At 34.8% G+C, this 24,494-nt stretch overlaps 3 protein-coding genes across 3 annotated transcripts in view; all 3 read left to right on the forward strand.

Moving 5' to 3' along the window:
* Positions 1-1,575: 1,575 nt before the first annotated feature.
* LOC111697214 (reactive oxygen species modulator 1) lies at positions 1,576-3,104 on the forward strand. The gene is made up of 3 exons (XM_023467124.1): positions 1,576-1,769; positions 2,435-2,516; positions 2,670-3,104. Exons 1-2 carry the CDS (start codon positions 1,605-1,607, stop codon positions 2,507-2,509), a joined length of 240 nt encoding a protein of 79 aa, XP_023322892.1. The 5' UTR covers positions 1,576-1,604; the 3' UTR covers positions 2,510-2,516; positions 2,670-3,104.
* On the forward strand, positions 3,105-18,546 carry LOC111697232 (protein MON2 homolog). The gene is made up of 29 exons (XM_023467154.1): positions 3,105-3,197; positions 3,419-3,474; positions 3,856-3,906; positions 4,793-4,885; positions 5,220-5,291; positions 5,897-5,988; positions 6,125-6,344; positions 6,525-6,632; positions 7,358-7,421; positions 7,906-8,008; positions 8,234-8,365; positions 8,558-8,609; positions 8,677-8,800; positions 8,906-9,436; positions 9,541-11,154; positions 11,435-11,769; positions 11,937-12,001; positions 12,337-12,404; positions 13,512-13,597; positions 13,718-13,825; positions 14,473-14,646; positions 14,896-14,967; positions 15,302-15,367; positions 15,423-15,499; positions 16,229-16,295; positions 17,094-17,216; positions 17,316-17,380; positions 17,761-17,841; positions 18,159-18,546. Exons 1-29 carry the CDS (start codon positions 3,122-3,124, stop codon positions 18,325-18,327), a joined length of 4,944 nt encoding a protein of 1,647 aa, XP_023322922.1. The 5' UTR covers positions 3,105-3,121; the 3' UTR covers positions 18,328-18,546.
* Positions 18,547-18,966: 420 nt separating this feature from the next.
* LOC111697194 (ubiquitin-associated domain-containing protein 2) overlaps positions 18,967-24,494 on the forward strand; it is an 11,070-nt gene continuing 5,542 nt past the window's right edge. The window contains exons 1-7 of the mRNA XM_023467104.1: positions 18,967-19,080; positions 19,918-20,019; positions 20,598-20,709; positions 21,368-21,446; positions 21,853-21,936; positions 23,547-23,652; positions 23,792-23,849. Of these exons, the coding sequence (XP_023322872.1) occupies positions 18,975-19,080; positions 19,918-20,019; positions 20,598-20,709; positions 21,368-21,446; positions 21,853-21,936; positions 23,547-23,652; positions 23,792-23,849 (647 nt within the window). The 5' untranslated portion in view covers positions 18,967-18,974. The remainder of the gene's footprint in view (positions 19,081-19,917; positions 20,020-20,597; positions 20,710-21,367; positions 21,447-21,852; positions 21,937-23,546; positions 23,653-23,791; positions 23,850-24,494) is intronic.

Genomic DNA, 24,494 nt, shown 5'->3' on the forward strand with positions numbered 1-24,494 from the left:
TCATTAATGTGCAACTCAGATGGCGTAAATGAAAGAACGATATTTTTTATGTCAGACCTTAGCACATTGATAATTATATTGTAATTATATTATAACATTATTTTAACCACTGTATCTTAAAAGTTGTCACATTGGAAATCGAGACCAAAAGCTGTGGATTGACTAGCGCTGTTTCACGCTACAGTTTATAAGAACTTAAGCTAAAACACCAAAATAAATCTAAGAATCTTTAAATTCAACTGTGCAAACTTGGAACATCGACTGACAAGCTTTTAAATGAATGTCGAATAACGAGCAAAGTAACGACAAAATTTGTCCCATGGGTTTGGCGCAAATTTTAATGCCGCACTTCCTTTTCATTTTCAATTCTCCATGATTTTCCTGGCTCTAACCTAACAAGGAGACTAAAAATATTTTATTTTTATAAACTTAACTTTTTACAAAGTTTAAAGTCTTTTTATTTTCAAAAATTATTGTTAAAAATTACTGATATATCATTTAATTGTTTTAAAACTTTAAATAATGTAAATATATGCGTATTAAGTTACTTGGAGGAAATGTCCGGCCTCTTAAAAATAAAGCCCGACATCTGAGAGAGACACCAATTTCATTTGTATTTCTAAGTTTTCTGAGCTCTACGTTGGCGACGTAGAAGTTTTAAAAACATCTTAAATAATGTTATGGAAGAAAACTTAGCATTTATTTCAATTAATTTTATGTGTTATGTAACAATTCTTTTATTAAATAAACAAACCTGTAATTGCTGTAACTAAGCATAATATAATAATTGGGTTCGTCATGTTAAACGCTTTTTGACCACGCCCCCCTCATATCTTTGTACATGACCACTAATTTTCAATGCTGCGGCTTGGACAGGCTAGGGGCCAAGCGCTGCGGCTATGACAGGCTATTAGGCCAAGTGCCGCGGCTAGGACTGACGAGAGGGTCGGGCACTGCGGCCACATAACCAGTTATATCCTTGAGCTACGTATGAGATCCATGTACTAAATTGATAGGAGGGGGGGGGGTCCTAAAACCGTACTCTAGGAAATTACTTAATAATGGATATTTTCGCTGAAAATAAGTGTTTAGAGTGTTAAAGGTTTACAGTTATCTTTACATCGTTCACTAATCACATTGGATTTATTCCATCCAATTTTACCAAAATATGTAAATCGTTTTTACCAATCTACTAGAATATGTCTCATGCAGCAAGTAACCTTAATACTGCCTAAAAACGCCATGCCAAGGAGAAATCATTGTTTACAATATTACCAGGTTTTAGCGGCCTAAATTATTATTATTAAAATCTGTATTGGGTCTAATGCGAGACAAAGATTAGCAATAATGATCACAATTTAGTGCATTCGATTAAAAATTATTAAGTTCATATTCAGAAAAATGAGTTTGGTATTGCAATTAATTTCGACACAGAATTAACTAAAATGTTCGGAGTAGGTGTGAATGCGGCCCAAATGCTTCTTTCTTATTTTAAAACAATACTTATCCCCACACCATTTTAGTTCTTCCTCTTACTTACCTCCTTTCGGTAGTCAACAGATAAATATAATAAAAAACTTTGAACAATTATATTTTCAGCTAAAATGCCTATGCCCGCCGGATACGGAAACCAGCAGGGTCCAACCTGCTTTGACAAGGTCAAGATGGGGTTCATGATGGGTATGTGCGTTGGAATGGCCTCAGGAGCAATTTTTGGAGGATTTGGAGCTCTCAGATACGGACTCAGAGGGAAAGAATTAGTTCAACAGGTGTTTATTACCCCCCCCCCCCCTCGACTCATTAATTCCCTAGTGCTCGTGCTACATTTTTTGCTTTGATAAAGAATTTATATAATAATCTTACTTAAAATCGTGGCAATTTTGAACAGTGCGTGTCGTTAAAGTTTCATACGCGATATGTGCAAATTATGTATACAAGGAAAGTTAACTATTATTAAATCTATTTATTGATCAAAATGTACAATGACAGTAAAAATAATATATATATATATATATATCTGTTACATATGCTTATCTCGATTTAGAGTATATTTTTTTTATGACTAGATCTTTAAAAAAAAACTTCAAATATTTAGAACTGCACCATAAGTTCTGCACTTGCGTAATTAAATGACAAATTGACGATTTACAAGGAAAGATAATGATATATGTATGCACATAAAATCAAAATGCGATTGATGCTTTTTGCAAAACATAAGAAAGATTTTGTATTGCGGCCCATTTTGATAGATGCGTGTTATAATTGCCCCTACTGTAAACAATGCATGTGTTTTATCTTATCAATTTTATCTCAACAGTTTTATCTTAATAGTTTTATCTTATCAATTTTATAAAATATTTAATAAGTCGTTTCTTACTTTATGAAATCGTTAGTTTTTCCTCAGACATATAATCTTACGGGACGTTACTTGTAGGTCGGCAAAGTGATGGTTCAAGGCGGTGGAACTTTCGGAACATTTATGTCAATCGGTACAGGCATTAGATGCTGACTTCCAGGCAAGTTCGTGTACAATTATGAAATAGATCTCTTTGGTTGGCAATTTTTTTTATTTCATAATTAATGTATTTCCTTTTAAAGTCATTCTTTATTATTCACTAAAAATGATTTATTGCTTCAAAGAAAATGTTTTCCAATTTTTTTTCTTTCAGGATTTTCAGAGTTGGATTCGGAGTTCCTTCAGACAGATTTAATTGCATGTCTCCTCCTATCCATCATTGTATGGAGTTCATTCAGATATATTCGGACACAAAACCAACCTGGATCTAGTGACCCAGGCCGGGGTCTAGGGTTGAGGTCTGCTCCGGTAGTGACAAGTCAAGATATTGGCATTAGTGAAGTAAAGCCGAAGATTGTAACAGATCATAAAAAAGCGTTCTGCCAGATGATCAGGTTTTCAATCAGATTCAGGCGAAAACTTAACAAAATCCGGGAACGGAAACGTCTGGAACACGACAAGGGAACGCTGGAAATCCGGGAAACCTTCTGAAGGAAACCGCAACATGCATCTCCTTAGATCCGTAAAAAAATCCCACTATGTTTGCCATAAATTTCAATAGTCTCCTGTAGGATTATATATTTTCAGATGATGCATTGATGGAAAATGGCACAGTCTACGAATGAAGATATAAAAAAGTTGTTGGACTATCTTCAGTCTGACCTAAAGAATATCTCTTTAGGTAGTTACAGAACTTTTAGAGCAGACTTTTAAACTGATTTTGTTTTCTATTGGCATAATTTCTCAATTTTTTAGTTTTGCAAAAAAAAATGTTAAATGTTGAAAATGGTATTCAGAGTTTTTGTTTTATTCAAATTAGATTTAAAAACAATATAGCTGGCAGTATTAAGAGGGGGGAAGGTTAAACTACAAAATGATCTAAATTAATTAAAATTTTTGTAGAGACAAAGCGTCGACATCCTGGAGTCAAGGAAAGTGCGGAAGAAGCGATCGTCAAGGAATAGTTCATTAGAAAATTAATTTAAAAGCAAAGATATTGCTTTTAAAAATAATAATGTTGATGTTATTAAAAAAATTATTTTGTTATTAGTGTAAAATCTTGCTATTGGAATAATAATTACCTTGCTGCTAGTTATGATAATCTTATGATTAGAATCATATTCTTGTTATTAGTAATAATAATCTTGCTAAAAGTAAAAATAATCTTGTATTCATTAATAATTATTTTCCCACCAGAAATAACTTTGGTATTTGTAATAAACACCTTATTATCAGAAATAAGATCTTGCTATTACTATCTTACAATCTTACGATTAGAAACAAAAATCTTGCTAAAAGTAGTAACAATCTTGCTGTTACAAATGAACTTAATTAAATAGATTCGCAATGCTGCAGTTTCTTCCACTCCACTCACATATCTCTCAAACCAGGAATCCTCAGAGCTAGCATAAATTAACGTGTTTTTTTTTCTGAAGAAACTATCTTACAATTTTATTTCAAAATTGGAATTTTTTCTGGATTTTTTAAGACCTACAATCACCATATCGCCGTCAGGTTGTACTTCGATAAAATTTGGTTTTCACAAGAGAAAAAAAGTAAATTGAAAAAAAATCGTCCTGAGCTGGGAACTTAGAATGGTGGATATCGAGATCAATGCTTAATCCTCTCTTTTTCTTTATCTCTAGACTAACCTAATCTTGTACTTGTATCCTGAAAAGTGTTTAAAATTCAATCGTTTAGAGTTGCGTATCAGAAGCTGGGAAATTAAAAATTTTGCGCTTCATTTATGATTAACAGAAACTGGAGGGACTCCCAAATTTTGAGAACGGGTTTTTGATTTTTCTGTTTATATCCCTAAAAGAGTGGATAAAGCAAGAAATTAAAAGTGTCCACATTGGATGTTCGGATTTAGCAGTCGGGAGTAAAGGTATCCCATTCCCAGCTCTGGTTACTTATTATTATCTTGCGGCGGCAAAATGAAGTAAAATTATTATTACAGTCTGGGACCGAATTTAATGAATTTGATCTAGGTCGCTGGATTCAAATACTTATCTATAGTTTTGCTGTGTAGTTAGCATCTATAGGACATGGAGAAATCCTACCTATTCAAGATACGTGATTGAACTGTCTCTAGACCTGACTCAAATTCAATAAATCCGTTCCCTGGACGCATTGAAACTATACTTATTACTTAAATGCTAGATTTCTATTTTACCCCGGTGGTGGTCTTAATCCCTCAAACTAGGGGTTTTTAAAGATCAAACACGAAAAGTGATTGATTGATTGATTGATTTGTTACCCCTGAGATGTGGTTAGATCCTGTACCCCCTTGTCCAGGGGTGTGAGACCAAGGATACTAAAGTTGTAAACTTGAGCCTTCAGGTCATACAACGCCTTATCACTGCCCAGGTATAGTTCTATTAGGGGGTGGTGGAGAAAGATTTTTCTTCCCCCCCCCCCCCCCCCGACCCCACACTTTTTAGCCTCGAAAAAGTATAAATTTTATAACAACAAAAAACAGAAAAACGAACTCAAGTCTTTTAACAAAATTAGAGAAAGTAATAAATTTTTTTATGACTTTGCTTTAAAAAATGCATTTTAAACTATAACTAACTTTATTTTTTTTTTATTATTTTTGGTGCTCAAATTGTTTTCATTTTAATAAATACGGCTTAATTAACAAGCGAAATCGTTATTTCTAAGAAAATGTAATCCTTGATTAATTGATTGATTTCTTGTTAAGGTCCTGGATGCCAAGGGGGCCAAGTATGTTGTGGAAACAATGTGGATGCTCATGGAAGCTAATCTCGAGGAGGTCAGAAACTACACAGAAATTAAACCGCCAGTTTTTTAGAACATATTTGCTTAATGCATATGCTTTTACCATGATCTGTAAGACATATGGCGGCCTGTTGCAATTTATCTCAAAACAAGGTTTTATTGAAAATGTTAACAAATAGCCGGTTCGAACTAAACATTAAGTTCACTTATGTATGCACAATTTATCAAATTTGAGCCAGGTCGCTGAACAACCAACTGCCAGTTCAAATCTTGAATCATCGATTCAAAGTTAAAGATTCATGAAGAAGTGAATCGGTGAATCAGAATTTGAATCGGTAGTTCAGCGACCTCGCCAATTCATTTAATTCGACCCCCGGACCTTATCCGAGTAAATTATGGAATCATCTCCGGATCCCGGTCTGAATAGTGACTAGCAGCACAAGCGAAACCAGGGTTTCTTTAGTGGGTTGTAAGGAATTTACATTAAATTTTGAATTGAAAAAAAGAAAGTAAGAATAAATGTTGAAAATAAAATCCTGATAACAAAAGCCAGATGCTTATTGAATGAATAAATAATGATATGTTGCGCCCTGGTATGGGGTGTCCTTGAGACTCATCAATTGTCATTATTTTTGCCAGGTTCGCCTGCTACAAACCCTGACACTGTTGACCACAACTAACACTGTACTGCAAGGAGAAGCTCTGGCAAGATGTCTTGTTATATGTTTTAGGTAAACAGTGAACATTACAGTACAAATATTTTAGGTTAATGATATTATCATTTCTCACTATACTGCAAAGTCAGGGTATGGTACATATTTGTAAAAATATCCTTGCTCCAATCTTCAAAAATACTTTTTTTTCTAGATTAGCCTTTAGCAAGGATACTACAGTTAACACAACCGCCGGTGCGACAGTTCGTCATCTGGTATCGGCGGTGTATGACAGGGCAATGTCGGTGAAGGATACAGTCCCCGCCACGTCCAAAGGCGGGTTGGCTGATCTACCGCCGACGGTAACAGATGCTTATATGCTGTTCCAAGACCTAATTCAGTTGGTGAATGCTGACCAGCCCATCTGGCTACAGGTACAAATCGATTAACTATCTTTTAACAAATCTTTTAAAAATCTATTTCTAAATCAGAAAAACATATTTATCTTTTTTGATGCTTTAATTTCAAGACATTTGAATTCTTAAACTTTAGGTTGTAAACCAGCACTGTGGAATCAAGTTTTTTTTATCTCAAAGCGTCATTACACTATTTAGGGAATCGTAGAAATGACGCGAACCTTTGGTTTGGAGCTCTCAGAGTCAGTGTTGAGTAATTACAGTCTTGTGTTCTACAAATACCAGCCTTTTAGAATCCTTCTCAAGGTGATAGAATTTACAGAATATTTTTACAATTTTAATGACTTTTTTGGAATCATTAAGTGTCATGAATAAGATTCTTTTCTCCGCGGTTGAATTCTTTTATTCTATAAAATTATTTACATTATTGTTTTTTGGCTCTCTAGTATTTAAATTTATTTTGATTTTGATTTCATTGTATATATAAAAAAACGCGATTATGAGTGTTTACTGTAAGATTTTTGTAGGAGGCAGTTAATGTTAATGTTAATGTTAATGTTAATGTTAATGTTAATGTTAATTTAAAGGGGAATGTCCACATTCCATACACAATTCAGGACTGCATGCAAAAAATCAAAGAGAAATCTCAAGTAACAAAGTCAGAAGGCTTCAGACCTTTTGAAGGGGGAAATTGCGGGAAAGGAGGGGGAAGGGTATTAGGACTGGGGGAAATGCATTATAGAGTCCAGAATTGAGTTTCCCGACCCAATGTTGATGACTTTTGACACCCCATATGGACCTATTTAAACGTCCGGAAAATGCGGGAAATTATTTTTCCCCCACTTTGGTTTTTAATTCAAAAACTAGATCACAATTCAGGCCTGCATGCAAAAAATCAAAGAGAAATCTTTAAAAACGAAGTCAGAAGGCCTCCCCCCCCCACCCACACGCTTTGTGTGGAAATGTGGACATTCCCTTTTGAAATGGCGTAAAGAAAAACAGTATTGAAAATACTTGATTTTTGCTTTCAGGAGAAAGTTTGTTCTCTGGTGATCAAACTGTTTTCTCCCAACATTAAGTACCGCGGAGGCACAGGGAACCAGATTAATCTTAATCTTGATCTTAATCTTAATCTTAATCCTAATCTTAATCTTAATCTTAATCATAATCTTAATCTTAATCTTAATCTTAATCTTATTCTAATCATAATACCTTGATCTTGATCTTGATCCTGATCCTGATCCTGATCCTGATCCTGATCCTGATCCTGATCCTGATCCTGATCCTGATCCTGATCCTAATCCTAATCCTAGTCGTAATCTTTATCTTAATTCTAATCTTAATCCTAATCTTGATTTTAATCCTAATCTTAATGTTAATCTTAATCCTAATTTTTGTCTTCATTGTAATCTTAATCATAACGCTCTTCTTAATCTTAATCATTGTAAGGTTAACAACTGAAAACTACTATTTTTCCTTTCTTTATTATGATTTTAAGCTGGGTTTTCCATCTAACCTTATATTTCTATTTCTGTTAAAAATTGTTGTATTAAATGATTAAGAATGTTTGATGGAGCAGGAGGAGTAGGAGGTCAGCAAGCTGCTGCATTCGATAAACCTTATTATCACATCTCACTCAGACTTCTTAGAGTTGTCTCCGTTCTTGTAGAAAAATATTATAGGTTAGTTTTCTCTTGGTCATCAAAAAAATGCAAGGGGCGGGAAATATTAAGAAGTAGAAAATATGGTATGGATAAATAAGAAGCACAACTGGCTTCTGATTTGGATTTAAAGAAGAGGTTTTGGCGGGTTTTTTAATTTTCGATAAGTTTTATTAATTTTTCTTTAAAATAAAACGAATCCATTTTATGACTAATTTTTTATCTGAATAGTGAATACTTCTCTAGGTTGTTAGTGACTGAGTGTGAGATTTTTCTCTCTTTGATTGTCAAGTTTCTGGATCCGGATAAACCTGCTTGGCAGAGATCCTTGGCACTAGAGCTTATCCATAGGATGGTGGTTCAGCCTAGACTTCTCAGGTTAGTGGAGGTTGCAATATTCATAGATACTTGGCACTAGAGCTAATCCATTGAGGGGTATTTAACCTAGACTCCTCAGGTTAGCGGAGGTTGCAATATTCATAAATCCTTGACACTGAAGGTTATCCTAGAATTTGAAGTTTAGTGGAGGTTTTTGAAAAAATTATTTAAGTTTAAAAGAAATTTTTTTAGGGAATTTTGTCGATGGTATGACTGTAGACCACACGCTACAAACATATTTCAGGTAAGATAAAGTTTAAAAAACAAATCGGAAAAATCTTGATTTATTAACGGGTTTATTTTGAATCTAGGATATGGTGAATAGCCTGGGAGCTTATGTACAGAATGTATTTGTATCCAGCCAGCCAGCTGATCCACAGCCTCAGCAGCTGGCCTCCCCTGGACCTCCCAGCCTCCTAGCTGGCCTTCCTGTAGGTAGGTTTGCATCAAATTCACTTTTTTAGAATAGATCAAACAAATGGTATCTTTGAATAATGGATAGAAATCCAAATATTTTTTAATATTGGGTTTTTATTTTAGGCCCTGGTGTATCAATACAGCCCGGATTCTACTATAGAGGTGTATATCAACCACTTCTAATCTCCTGGATTGGTGGCACTGCTAAGTGCACCTACCTGGATATGACCGACCGACAGGAACCACCCCCGCTCCAGGACGGATACGGAGTATCCCTGGCTTTCAGCTGTCTCCTGGACATTATCAGATCCATCAGTTTAATCATAGATCATGATCAAACCAACCATGTTGTTTCTGATTCCGATGAACATGCTGGAGAAGAAGAGGTTGGTCTTGAAGCTGTCCGTGTCCAGCTGCTAGAATCCAGCTGGTGTGGACTGCTGTCAGCTCTAGCTCTGCTGCTTGATGCTGCTACTGAGGATTCAACAGCTGAGAATATTCTGAAATCTATGCAGCTGTTTGCCAGCCTGTCTGCTAGACTTGGGCTCAATAAACAACGAGATTCTTTTATAACAGCAGTCTGTAAAGCATCCTTACCCCCGCACTATACTCTTAGTGTCTTGAAAGCCACACCTAGCACTCAACTTGTCACAGGTTAGGACAGTAATCAAGTGTCTTTTTGAAAATTTATTTTATCAAAACAAATAAACCTTTATTCCTCCTCAATTAAAACCCTATTTTGAAGCTTTCTTTTCTAGGGGCGTCTATGCCTGGTCATCATGAAGACGGAGGATCAGTGTGGGATGGAGATTATCGTCATCAAGTAGTTGCTGTTGGAACACCCCTCCCTACTAGTTCCCTTCCACCTAGTGCACAGCAGGGACCTGTTATGCTAACTGCTAAGAACCTTCAGTGCATGCGCGCCATACTTTCCATTGCGCACTGTCACGGTGATCTACTCGGCCCGGCCTGGCATATTGTATTAACTACTCTTCAGCATCTAGTCTGGATTCTTGGTCTTAAACCCACGGCAGGGCAGGGGGGACATCTCAAGGCAGCAAAATCAAGCAGTGAGACAAATGCCGTGATAACCACAGCTGTTATGGCGGATCTGCCTGTCCTAGCGACCATGCTGTCCAATCTGTTCGAGTCCAGCAGTAACTTGAGCGAGGAGTCCCTTCACCACCTCGTCGACGCTCTCATAGTCATCAGTGGAGAGTCTCTCCAGCTAGCTTACAATAATAGGGAGCCCAGTCTCTTCGCTGTAGCCAAGCTGCTGGAGACTGGAGATGTAAACATGTGTAGGATTGAAACTATCTGGGTTAAGATCACATGTCATTTGTTGGAGGCATGTTCTCACCCTCATGGTAAAATGCGGGAGTGGGGCGGGGAGGCGTTATGTAACCTGATCCAGGCTTCATTGAAGTATCACCACAACCCTCCTCTTAACAGTAACCCCAGGCTGCAAACACTACTCTTGGGACCTTTGGTAGAACTCTCAGCTATCCCACATCCTGATATTAGAGCCAGACAGCTCGACTCAGTCATGCATATCCTTCATTCTAGTGGAGAGGTACTAACCCAAGGTTGGCCTCTCATAATCACTGTTATCGGAGCACTACGTCCGCATCATTCTGAAACCTTGGTAAGAACAGCGTTCCAAGCCCTTCAGCTAGTGCTAACAGATTTCCTTCCCCTTACACCTCACCACAGTTTGCCGCTAGCTGTAGATACTGCCGCCAAATTTGGATCTCAAACTCAAGATCTGAACATATCCCTTACAGCTGTTGGACTGTTGTGGAATCTAGCGGATTATTTTTTCCAGAACCAAGATCAGCTGAAGAATGCCATCATCGCAGAACCCAAGATTCTCCCTGACCTCCCAGGCTTCAAGGAGATGTGCGTCTTTGACAAGCTCTGGATGTGTTTGTTCTCCAGACTTGGAGACCTCTGTTTGGATAGTCGTCCTGCAACAAGGAAATCTGCAGGACAAACTCTTTTCTCCACAATAGCAGCTCATGGTTCCCTTCTCCAGACTCAAACATGGCAGGCAGTTCTTTGGCAGGTTCTCTTCCCTCTCTTGGACAAGGTCTCTATTGAGTCAGGTTTGGCGAGTACAAAGAAGGCCGGGGATAATCTTCTAATTCACCACAGCAGGAATACAGAGCAGAAACAGTGGTCTGAAACCCAAGTTCTGACAATCTCCGGGGTAGCAAGAGTGTTTGTGACCAAGCGAATTCTGCTCACTGCTCTCGGAGATTTTCTTAAGGCTTGGCGACTGCTACTTGAGCATATTGAGAAGCTTTCTCTTTCTACTACACAAGAAGTTAGTTTGGCAGCTCTCAAATCCTTTCATGAAATGGTGGTTTCAGGTTCACATTTTAATAATTTAAAAGAAGCTGAAAAATATTCTCAAATTTGTTATAGAAACATGAATTTTGTTTTTGAAAGATTTTTTTTGATTTACTATTTGTTTGAGGGGGGGGGGGTGACAGGTTCGTTATTTATCTTTTTAACCCCCCCCCCCCCAATTGGAGTTTTTAATAACTTTATTTTAATAAGTTGTAAAATAGATGAATTTTTTTAACCGAAAATACTTGAAATAACATATTTAGATTTAGGAGATAACAATTTTGAATGTTTTTATGGAAGGTGAGGAGAGTGGTAACCCCGACAAGAACCGTTGGAGCTCCGCCTGGTCCTCCTGGCTCTCTATAGGGAAGAAATCCACCTTGATGGATCTCAAGCTCTTGGAGACATCCTCGCCACCAACCGTCCCTAGCCAACCATTCCTAACCTCCATAGCTCATATTTTCCCCCTTCTCTTCCCCCACATACAGGCTAGCTTCTCCGTGAAGGACCTGGAGAACCTATCCTCTGTAATCCACTCCCTGGTAAGTATCCCGGTACTATCGGATACTGAGCTGGGATACATCCTCTCCGGGAACGATGATTCCCTTCTTCCTCTTCATATTTCTATATTCAAGGAAAACAAGGCTGAAGAACAATTATTTTGATTTTTATTTGGATTAATAATTTAAAGTTGTATTTACATAAGTCCTGTTTTCATATCAGCTATGTCATAGGGCATCCCTTAAAGTCTGATTGATTGATTTAAATTAATTTCATGTTCTTGAGTCTATGCATGACCTAGTGTGTTAGTGCTCTTGAAAATCATGCGCTTTCCTCTAATCCCTCTTTACTGCTAGGAGTATTTAGGTGAGTGGCATCATCATATAGATCAAACATGGCCACTGGCTCATAAGAAAAAGAATTTGGGGGAAAAAATTTGAATATTAAGATTTAATTTAAATCGAATGTATAACTAAATATTAAATAAGGTTCCTCTGCTAAACTTTAGTTGGCAAATGGCAATCAAATGGCTTTTTTACATTTCAACATGGTTCAAAATTGGTTGTTTACATTCTGATACATTCTGTTATAACACTGTTATAACAACTAAAAAAGTTTAGTCTGTAAAATCTAGAATTTGAAACTCCTAACTTAAACTTTGAATGAAACTTGGATAGAGTTTGAAGATAATATTGTTTTAGATTGTATGAGAAATTAAGTATGCTTGTTCACACTTGGCCCCAAGGAGCACACCTCTGCCAAGTCAAAGGAACAGATATCATTCATTTATTCATCTTGTCAACCATACTTAAATCCGTCCTTTCAACCATCCTTTCATCCATCCTTTTATCCATCCTTTTATTCACCTTTTCATCCATTCCATTATCCTTTGTGCTTCAATGTATCATTTTAAGTATCCTTTCATTTATGATTATTCATCCTTGAATTCATCCTTGAATTCATCCTTGAATTCATCCTTGAGTTCATCCTAGAATTAATCCTTGAATTCATCCTTGAATTCATCCTTGAGTTTATCCTAGAATTCATCCTTGAATTCATCCTTGAATTCATCCTTCAGTTCATCCTAGAATTCATCCTTGAATTCATCCTTGAATTCATCCTTGAATTCATCCTTGAATTCATCCTTAAATTCATCCTTGAATTCATCCTTGAATTCATCCTTGAATTCATCCTTGAATTCATTCTTAAATTCATTCTTAAATTCATCCTTGAATTCATCCTTGAATTCATCCTTGAATCCATCCTTGAATCCATCCTTTATTTCATCCTTAAATTCATTGTTGAATTCATCCTTGAATTTATCCTTGAATTCATCCTGGAATAGTGAATTCATCCTTTCATTCATTCGTCCTTTCATTAATCTTTTATTCATTTTTTTATCAATTCTTTCATTCAATATTCTACCTTTCGTCTTTCATAAACCCTTGCATTCCTCCTGTCAAAGGAGGAAAAGATCTAAGAAGTCCGGATTCAAGTTTAGAAATAGAACCAGTATCATTGTAAAGAAACAAAAGATATTACACTTTTAACACTGATCCCTAAGCATTCGATCTATCTTAAACCTCTCATTTTTCTTTTATTGAGTCACCAACAGCAGTCACTTGAATTTTATAATTATTCAACATGTTGGTTCGGTTATTTGATCATTTATAATTGATAACTTAAAGGACCTGCTTTCTCGCATCAAACTTTAAACTTCTAATCGCTATATTTTTACAAATATCAATAAGTCCAAGATTGAGATTTCAAAGCACACTTTCAGATTGAAATGATATAGGCCTGTAATCAAATCTCTTATGATAAAGTTTTTCATTTCATATTGATAATAAAATTATGAATGTATCGGTAATTATAGGATTGTATCCGTCTAAATTTGTTCTATTTGGTGAGAAAATGCTAATCTCCCTGGGTCGGCTTTATGAAAAGACTCTTTTTTTTCCCGTTTCTTTTTTTTTTTTTTTACCCCCCCCCCCCACATTGGAGTTTTTCATAACTTTATTTTAATAAGTTGTAAAATAGATGAATTTTTTTAACCGAAAATACTTGAAATAACATATTTAGATTGTCCAAGAGAGTAGTGTACTGCTGGATATTGTCAATACTGTTCGTGTACCCCTGAGTAAGAAGTATGCTTGTGCTAAACAGACCTCCTGGAGAATAGCCAAGGAGGTTAGTTCAATTTGTCTCAAGGTAGTTGGAAGGGGTAAGATTGATCGATAGCTAGAATATTTTCAAGCTTACTTCCCCATTCTAAGACCAGGGGGGGGGGTACTTTCCACGCTGTGGGCAAAACATTTTGGTAGGGATGGGCAGGGGTGGATACAGGGGGGGGGGGGCAGGACCTTCGCACCCCCCCCCCCCAATAGCACTTAAGGGAACGAAAAACTAGTGCAAAACAGGAAAAATGTCGATCTTAAAAAACATTTTGTACCTAAATCTGGATGTTTTTGTTCCGAAATAAATCTAGCACCCTCCTCACTTAAATCCTGTATCAGCCCCTGGATGAGGATATGATTTCCTAAGACATAAAAACATCTTATCACAAGTTATAGGAGGGCCATATACCAATCTTAATTTAGTAAATTCAGTTTAGGGTTGAGACGTGGTCTTCCTAAAATTCTGATTTGATTTGATTTGATTTGATTTGATTTGATTTGATTTGATTTGATTTGATTTGATTTGATTTGATTTGATTTGATTTGATTTGATTTGATTCGATTCGATTCGATTCGATTCGATTTGATTTGATTTGATTTGATTTGATACCCTGGAAAAAATATAATTCTTTATATATATATCTATCTAGATATGTTAAGGTTTTCTTATCTGTGATTGGAATAAGTTTAACGGATTCAACGGTGAATAAAGACGACCCTACCATGACCAAAGTGAATGAAAGTGAAACTGAGAGAGTTCAACGAGCTGAAGTTTGGGCAGCTGTTAGTGAAACCTTGGATAGTTTTCTTTTCCCAGAGTCTAAACCTCCACAGGTTAAAATAATTTTTTATATTATTATATTTGTACTCCTGCCCGGCTTGGACTCCAGGCTGCTATCTAAACGGTGGTGCATAGATCAGTGAAGACAGTCCGGGGGATCCGTTTCGGGTTCCTTTTCAGATTTAAACTTGATTGTTTAAGAATTGTTTGTTTTTGTTCAAGTTCTATAAAACAACCGGTTCTAAAATAAAAAAAAAACTAAAAATTTAGGGGAAATAACTTTTTTAACTTGTTTAATGAAGGGTCGGACCGCTGAGGATCTATGTGAAGATGAACTACTGGACTGTGATATTATTGAATTCCTGAAGGAGAAGGTGTGTACGACGTGGATATGCCCCTACCCGCTCCATTTCCCTTTTATTCCCCTATCCGCTCCATTTCCCTTTTATTCCCCTTCCCGCTCCATTTCCCTTTTATTCCCCTTCCCGCTCCATTTCCCTGTTATTCCCCTTCCCGCTTTATTTCCCTCCCCGCTCCATTTCCCTTTTATTCCCCTAAAGTTACGTTTGACCTTCTTTTTCATTCTGCATCCTAACCGAACATTTATTTAAATGCTTTGTTAAACGGTTGACTTGCAGCGCCCAACCCTTGATTCTTCTTTTCCTATTTTGTTTTTAATTCTTTCTTTTCTAGAAATTTTTTTTTCAGGTTCTTTCTCAGCCGTCCTTGTTCCCTCATGAATTCCTACTTTCCGTCATGGTTATTCTTAACAAGGTAATTTTTAAAAAAAAATTAATTAAAATTCAAAATAATTTTTTAAATTCTTTAGGGGAGTATACACAGTGCTTCACAGTCTTCGTTCAATTCTGATTTGAACCAGAACCTTGATGTTTATGTTTCTATCAGGTTTTATTATTTTATCATATTTTCATGTTTTAAGCAGAACCTTGATGTTTATGTTTCTATCAGGTTTTAGTATTTTATCATATTTTCATGTTTACATGTTTACAGCAATAAAATAAATTGTTTAGCAAAGGCCTTAATCTTCTCTTATGTTTTTCTAGAACTATTTTATGCCTATCTGTAATTATAAATTAGGAAACTCATTATACGATATTATTAATTGAATATGATTACTTGAACAAATATTGAAGTAACATTGACTTTTTATTTTCTCTCAATAATTGTGGATTCGGTTATTTATTAGCATTATCATTAGTATTATTTTTATTTTTTATTATTATAATTGTATTGCTACTGTTGTTATTGTTATTGTTATTATTGTTATTGTTATTATTGTTATTGTTATTGTTATTGTTATTGTTATTGTTATTGTTATTGTTATTTTTATTGTTATTGTTATTGTTATTGTTGTTATTGTTATTGTTATTGTTATTGTTATTGTTGTTGTTGTTGTTGTTGTTGTTGTTGTTGTTGTTGTTGTTGTTGTTGTAATATTGATATTGATATTGATATTGATATTGATATTGTTAATGGTGTTGGTGTGGGTGTTGGGTCTTCGGTGTTGGGTATTGTTTTTTTTGTTTTTGTTATTTTGTTTTGTATTTTTGTTATTTTTTTTTGTTTTTGTTATTTTTTTTTTTGTATTTTGAAAATTAAATAATATTATTTCAGGGAAGATTTTGCCCGGATATGTTTTGAAACCCTTCTTCAGTTCAGTTTACTAGAGGAATCAGAACAGGTGAATTAATATTGTTAGCAATAGGCCAAAGATGTTTTGAAACCCTTCTTCAGTTCAGTTTACTAGAGGAATCAGAACAGGTTCAAGAGGCCAAAAATGTTTTGAAACCCTTCTTCAGTTCAGTTTACTAGAGGAATCAGAGCAGGTAAATTAATATTGTTATCAAGAGGCCAAAAATGTTTTGAAACCCTTCTTCAGTTTAGTTTACTAGAGGAATCAGAACAGGTGAATTAATATTGTTAGCAAGAGGCCAAAAATGTTTTGAAACCCTTCTTCAGTTCAGTTTATTAGAGGAATCAGAACAGGTGAATTAATATTGTTAGCAAGAGGCCAAAAATGTTGTGCAAAAAGTGCAATGCTTGATTTCCATATCCATGGTGGCAACTTTTGAATTGTAAGATTACACAAGATACGGATAAATCCTCGAATTCGTGAATTCAAAACACACAAGTTCCGACAGCAGGTTTATCATCGTTTATCAAGGATTTTCAAATTGCTTTCTGTTGGACTTTGACTGCGAAATGTTACACTCCATTGTGTTACCCCTTACCAAATGAACTCATTTTTAGATCGGAACCTTTGTGAGGAGTTTCTTCAATCTTAAACGCTTGATCTTGATATCCAATATGGGCACTTTTAATTTGAGGATCAATTCCTGATCATTTTAGGTATCCCTCCAGGGGATATCATCCACGGGATATCGAAGATTAATCAAATTAATCTGTAGGTAAGCCTGCATAGGATGGAGATCAATGGTTGGATCCCGATTACTAAAGCCCTGACTTCTGTATTGTTAAGGTGAATGGGAACTCTGATGATAACCTGGTTCAAAGAAAGAAATTTAATCAATTCATTCTACGCGGAGATGATGAAAAGATAACAAATAAACTTGCAGTAACCTCCCTTCTTTATAGATTCAAGGTATGTTTACTCAGATTCAAACAAAAATAAAGGTTAAAAAAATTATCTAAAAGCTCAAAATCTTGTTGTAAAAGTTCTTAATTTAGTTTTTATTTCAAGGAAGTGCTAAAGAAGTATGTTGCTGATGAAGCACTTCATTCTCCTGTTCCCCTTCCAGCTCACAGGTTAGCAACACTTGCTTAAAGGGACTGTATACGTGATTTCAAGTTACCCTTGCACTTTCAATTCACAACTTTACCCTTTATTCCTCTATTTTAGTTTACCTATCTTAAAAAATGTAAGTTTATGACAAATGTTTCATTGTCTTAGGAACTTAAATCCGCAAGTTACTTCTAGAGAAACCACACCTGAAAGTAGACAATTTTCGGATAGAAAGGATATGTTGTCCATTCTAAAGCAGAGAAAGGTTTAAAGGGTGCCTTGGTCAATTAGACATACTGTCACTTCTAATCTATGTATGTCTTGAGTTCCTTTAAATCCTGGAATTAAATGACAACTAAAAGCATTTTAAACTGAATGCATTTCTATTTAAAACATTAACCAGGGTGTCTGAGATGTCCTTTGTCCTAAAAGCTGTCGCAACTCTAATCTCCAGCCTCAAGAAATCTTCCAACGAAGTTGACAGGAAAGCTCAAAACTCAACTTGAAATAGATTAGACCATTCCGGGATAATTTATCTTAATTCGAATTTTTCTTTTACGTTGAAACTTTTTTCATGCTTGATTGGCATCTCAATGGCCGAAAAGGGTATATATAGGGTTGAACTTATGTTTTATTTAACACGAATAAAATTTTTGATTTACTTTAAGGATATCGAGTAGTCAAGTAACTTTTTTCTATGGCAATTTAAAAATAAATCGATTTTTAAACTTTTTTTCCTCTGTGGAATCCCCTTCTACGAAAAAAGGGAACGATCACTTTTGACTGTTTGAGCCTCGGCAGAAGAACCTGGGTTCAGTTGATAGATCTGTATCCTGACCTCGTATCCGCTACAGCCTCCACAGCACCCTCAGTAGCCTCCAGCCTCAAGCAGGCGCTCCTTCAGTACGGTGACCTCCTGCAGCCTCCGGTCGCGGAGCAAAATAACGGGCTCCAAACCTCGAGTCACTGAACCTCACTTAGAGCTTAAAAACAAATTTTTAATGCGAAATAGAATTTAAAACAATCCAATTCGATACATTCCTGGACCCTGGTGTAACATCAATTGTTAGCGCATTAAATTATAAGAAAGATAAATTTTACAGATTTAAAAAAAATATTTTTTACACACATAATATGATTGCAATACATTATCATTGTTAAATGTATACAATATACATGATTAATATTATCTAAGGGAATTTCGGCTGTAGAAAATATTTTTATAAAACCTAAAAGTAATATGAATACTTTCATAAAAGTCGGTAGTCAACTAAATTGCATTTTGTTTAAATATTAATTTTAATTTTAAAATTGAAATCATGTTAATTGTTTAATGAATTTACCTTCAATCATACTAAGCTAGTTGCGTTGCATTTTGAATTCTTCATTGTTTATTTTTAAATGTTGCATTTTGATTTTTAGATTATGTTTTCAACAAGTTTATTTAAATCTTATATATTTGTGTTTGGATATAAAATTATTTAAAATTTGCCTATTTTTGGCATAAAAAGGTCCTAGAGAGTAAAGATAGAGATTATTTATTTAATTTTTTTGTAACTTTAGTTTAAAACGATTTTTTAATTTTTGCATATTTTCCCTGAAAAAAAGTATAAGGGAATGTTTTTGTTTTCTGTTCTCCGACTAATAATAGAATTGAGTGATATTTGTGAAATTTCAGGGAATAAAATGACGCTGGTCAATATGCCGTCGAATTCGGGATTTCGTAAGTTTTAAAAATCTACTTTTATCGTCAGTGACTGTTTTTTCTTCAACAGTCATGAGACATAGTGTAGCCATAAATCAACTTAACTGCCTAGGTTCTGCATGAAAAATGCCTTTTGAAGAGAAATCTGATAAAATCACGCCAATTTTTCAGTCAGTATCTCGGCAGTTAGGCAGTTGACTTCGGGCTTTGATTTCTTGGTACAACATGTTTCATGACTATTTCAGAAAAGTCACAAAATTTGGGAATCAAAACTTTTACGATTAAAAAATTTGCAAAAAACGCAGAATGAACTAAATAAATCCTTAAAACTACAGTTACGTTGACTTATAGGGGATTTTTTTATGTTACCCTACCAAAGGTGCCTGAATTGACAGAACTTAAAATGCTAAAAAAACTGAAATTGCTTTATGCGCACAGTGCAGTTGTTGTTAAATTTGGGAATTGGGTTAGCAAAATTTTACAAATAAAGCCGACAAATGATTTGTTTAAAACTTTAAATTAAATTGGGAACAGTTTTAGTCCATCGTCAGCAAAAGAAAAAGATTACATAAGGATTAAAAATAACCAAAATTATTGAAACGACTTGGAGTTTGGATTCCGATACTCAAATTTGTCTTCCAAATCGTATAGAATAGCGAGTTCAAATCAATTTTTAAGAGAGAAAATTAAAAAAAACTGAGAATTTAAAGTTTAAAATTTAAATAAAAAAATGTAATTTTGTACATGGACCCTAAAAATCTTTCTGGCTAGAATTTGTGGATGAATAAATCTTTAAAATAAGAAATTCCATGCCTTCTATGAATTAAGAGGGTAAAGAAAGTTATTAATGTTTAGAAAACGCGCCCGTTTGTAAAACTTTGGGTTTTGTTTTCGGAGGTCTTCATATCGCATCTTTTGTTCCATCTCTCCGAGGGATATTTAGAAAATTACTCGCAGGTAAAATAAAATATTTTGTTATTGTTTTATTTTTCCAAACTGTTAGTGTAGTAGTTATTAGGAAACAATTGTATATATTAATATATTTTTTTTGGGGGGGGGGGGGGCTTTTTTAAAGAAATATACCTTCGTTATCATTCTTCATTAGGGCTCTCACTGTTAGGAAAGTGGGGTTCGAAAAAATAACCCTGGTAACCATTTAGAATGTGAGAGGTTGTTTTCAAAATTACTATTTTAGCCTATCCATTGGTTATAGGGGGGAGGGGGGGGGGGGAATTCAGATAGATAAAATGCATGTTGCTTATTTAGCCCCTGATCCAATCAGGGTTCAGTCATGTGTTTGTTGTCCATTCTGAACCAAAAGAAATAGTATGGCGGACGGCGGTAACATCTATCTTTCTATCTAATTATCCAATTAGAGATATGAATCCTTCAATCGGCACTATCAGTAAATGGAAATATTTACTTCTACTGAAACTATAGTGGGGGCTTCAAATAAAAAACTTTTTTTTTTTATTTAGTCCCTGATATGCTAGATACGGTACTTCAGACAAATAAAAACCATGTTGCTTATTTAGTCCCTGACCGGCTGGATAGTGTGGAGAGTTTAATGCGTAGCCTGGGATCTAAACTATTGTTTACTGATACAAAGAGTGCTGTTCTAGCTTGTGTTATTATTTATATGTTTAGGTAAGCTTTAGTTTACGTAAATTAATGTATTTTGTAAAATTCCTGATTTTTTATTTTTGTTTTTAGTATTTTTGTTTTATGTTTTCAGAACTTGGCCTTTAAAGGACTGTAGATAAAATTTCATATGACTTTCCATTTATAAAGTGGTGTTCGTTTCACAACGTTATCCTTAACAGCTTTTTCTTATCAATAATGTACAAGATATCGTCTTTTTCTAATTCATGTTTTTTATTCTGACAATTTCTTTCAAATTGTTGCTGAAGCAGATTTGCGCTAGTCACTTTTCTAAGAAAATTATCAACTTTCAAAGAGAAGATGATTTGATTTGGTTAGATTTGATTGATATCTCGTGCATTATAGATTAGACAAATCGGCAATTCCACTCTTATTATTGTTATTATTACCAATCAACCAAAAGTCAAAGTATCATGTCCTATAGAAATATGTTCGTTTGGGTTTTAATGGATCATATATGGTTTGAATTTTTTAGGACTCCTTGTGTATGCCAGATATTTTAAGTGGCCTAGAATGCTTTAAAAAGCATTTTTGAAACTACTTATGTCTGTTTGAGAGAAATTAAAGTATTTTAAAAATCGTCCATTACACTAAATAAACGGAAAGCCGCTTAAAATTACGTCTAAAAAGTATATTTTTCTAGGGTTTTTGAAAGAAGATACGGATCTCTTAAATTTGCCAGTAATCTTATTCTCTCCTGGTTTATCTCAGTTAATTTAGAGGTGACTTGTTTTATAAATAACTTACCAGATGCTTATTCAAATAGAACTGGGATGTATGTGTTATGTGTATAGTAGTAACCCAAGGTTGTATGATAAGGTTTCTCACTTTCGATGCACTCCAATTTACGGAAACTGTCGTCTCCTTAGCATAGATATATTGAATCCGCATATGAAGTCACTCTCGCCTCTATAATGCGGATTCTATCTATCCATGCTTAGGAGACGACATACGTATATACCGTATATTATGAATGCTGAATTTAGGTTTTATGTGAATATATGTTTGGATATAGAAGTGTTGCGTCTATACCGTATATTATGAATGCTGAATTTAGGTTTTATGTGAATATATGTTTGGATATAGAAGTGTTGCGTCTATACCGTATATTATGAATGCTGAATTTAGGTTTTATGTGAATATATGTTTGGATATAGAAGTGTTGGTCCTCTTTCTCTTATCATTCCTCTTTATATACCCTGGTATTTTCAGGTAAATAGAAATCGTGTCCAAACCATAATTGATTTTATTCAACCTTTCAGGGGCGGATATAGGAATTTATAAGGGGTGTGCGAAACTTGTTTTTCTGCTTACCCCTAAAAACTTCTTGCTGACCCCTGGCTCAAAATTTAACAGTTTTCTCAAATCTGGAGTCTTTTAATATGTTTAACTAAATAGAATGTATTAAACCATTTGGATTTTAATATTTCTGAATTTTCTCACTATTTCCTTCAGCTCATTCCTAAAGCTTCACCCTAAGGTGTGGGAAATTTATCTTGAGGGTAAGGGGCCGCTCATGGTTCACCCCTGTATCCCGTTCCGCAACCTTTAAAGCCAAAAGTAGGACCAAAAACATTTAAGAAACCCGATTTTTTAAAATAAAAGTTTTGATAGTAGACATTGACAAAATAAGAAGAATTCATCAAGTAAAAGTAAAGTTTTCTCCTGTATGTGTAATGCATTGTGATTCATGTAATACAGTGCCCTTACTTAGTCATACTTACCCTTTAGCAGTGCTTAGGATCCGTATTTGGATCTATAGGATTCGCAACATTTTAGTACCTTGGTCTACGGACCCAAGTCGCGCATTTTCAACCAAACCATCGGAGAGATAAACTCTTTGCTCTCATATAACACATTTTTAGTTAAACCATTTTGATAGTGTTAAAACTTTCCTAATATTTATGTAAAGGAATTGAGTCTTTGCCACAAACTCTGATTTTCTAATCCCTATATCTTTGGATTCCAACGTCTTAAACCTTTGACATTTCAAACTATGACTTTTGTTAGATAATATAATATAAGTTTGAAATATCAAAGGTTTACGACATTGGGTTCCAAAGATATTGGGATTAGAAAATCAGAGTTTGTGGCAAAGACTCAATTCCTTTAAATGTACTCTGCGTGCGTACTCTGTGTCTGTATTATCTTTGCTGATCTTGATTTTAACACAAAATTCCACCAACCATGAAACATGTACAATTTTTTATTTTCAAATTTATTTTCTCTATTCATGCAAGTTAACTCAGTGAAAATATCCCTTCTGCAATTAAAAAAAATCATAGCTTCACCTTGTAAGGTCGCTTAAAAATACGGCAACTTTTTTAAGCGTCTTCATTATTATCCATTTTTTTAACCTTAAAATTTCATAATTTACCTAATTAATGATTTTCATAAAAGTTCTTAAGGGACCCTGGAAATTAAAGTGGAAATAGACTGAATTATAATTGAATTTTTTATCAATTGCTGTTCCCATTTTGATTCTGATGAGAAGTTTTATATAAAACGTTCCTCCGCTAAATTCGGAGAACCCCATTGAATCCAGAGGCCGAATTTAAAGAATTTGAGCCGCGGCTTAAATTTAAACCGGTTTTAGGAGGATTTGAGACACGGCTTAAATTCATTAAATTCGGACTCTGTAATACTTGGATTTATTTATGAATTATTGTTACAATTAAACAATTTGTAATTAAATACTACGTGTAGAGTCCTTTTAATTGCAGGGGAAGTTAGTTTTAAAACGCGATCTGGCTCATTTCTTACTCTCGGTGTCAGAAATGGGTCATTATTCTGTTTTGTAACTAATGTTCCCTGTATTGTAGATACCACTAGTCTCGGCCTCCAGGTACGGACCTATTACATTATCTTCCAAATCTTTAAACTATCTGCTGGGTCTTCAGCTGGTTCTAGCCTCTCAACAATCAATGGGTAGGATAATTTTTAACATCATTTATTAGTATCATTTTTGTCATCCTTAGTATCATTATTATCGTCATTATTCATTTTTATGTACGATTATTGGGATTATGATTATCTTTGTCATGGTTTTGAGTTAAACTGTTTTCAGTTGCATCTTTATGTGGGCTTGCTGCAGGAGTCCTGGTATACTGTACTCCTTTAAACAGGTGATTTTGATCCATTCCTTCCTTAATCCTTTGTTAATCCTTCCTTAATCCTGCTTTGTCAATTCTTAATCCATCCTCATTACTTCCTTATTCCACCCTTAATCCATCCTTAATCCATCCCTAATCCATCCTTCTTCCATTCTTAATCATGCATTGTTCTATCCTGAAATGTACCTAATTGTTTCATCCTTAGTCCATCCTCAATCCAACCCTGAAAGATCATGTATGTTTCCTTCATCCTTGTTCATTGATCTATCCTGTTTTCATCCTCCAACCATCTATGCTCCATCCTAAATCCATCATTGCTGAATCCTTGATCCATCTTTCTTGTTGTCATTCCGTGTTCCATATTTGTTTCTTGTTCCTTTACCCACCATTAATAGGTCCTTGGTCTGTCCTTGTTCCTTTATTCTCATTTGATCCATTTTTATTCAATCCTTGTTCAATCCTTTTTCCATCCATATGCAATCCTTTTTCCATCCTTTTTCCATCCTTTTTCCATCCTTGTTCAATCCTTGTTCAATCCTTGTTCAATCCTTGTTCAATCCTTGTTTAATCCTTGTTCAATACATGTTCTCAATCCTTGTTCAATCCTTGTTCTCAATCCTTGTTCAATCCTTGTTCAATCCTTGTTCAATCCTTGTT

This window comes from Eurytemora carolleeae, unplaced genomic scaffold (genome assembly GCF_000591075.1).
Source record: "Eurytemora carolleeae unplaced genomic scaffold, Eaff_2.0 scaffold65, whole genome shotgun sequence".
In the NCBI taxonomy this organism is placed as follows: domain Eukaryota; kingdom Metazoa; phylum Arthropoda; class Copepoda; order Calanoida; family Temoridae; genus Eurytemora; species Eurytemora carolleeae.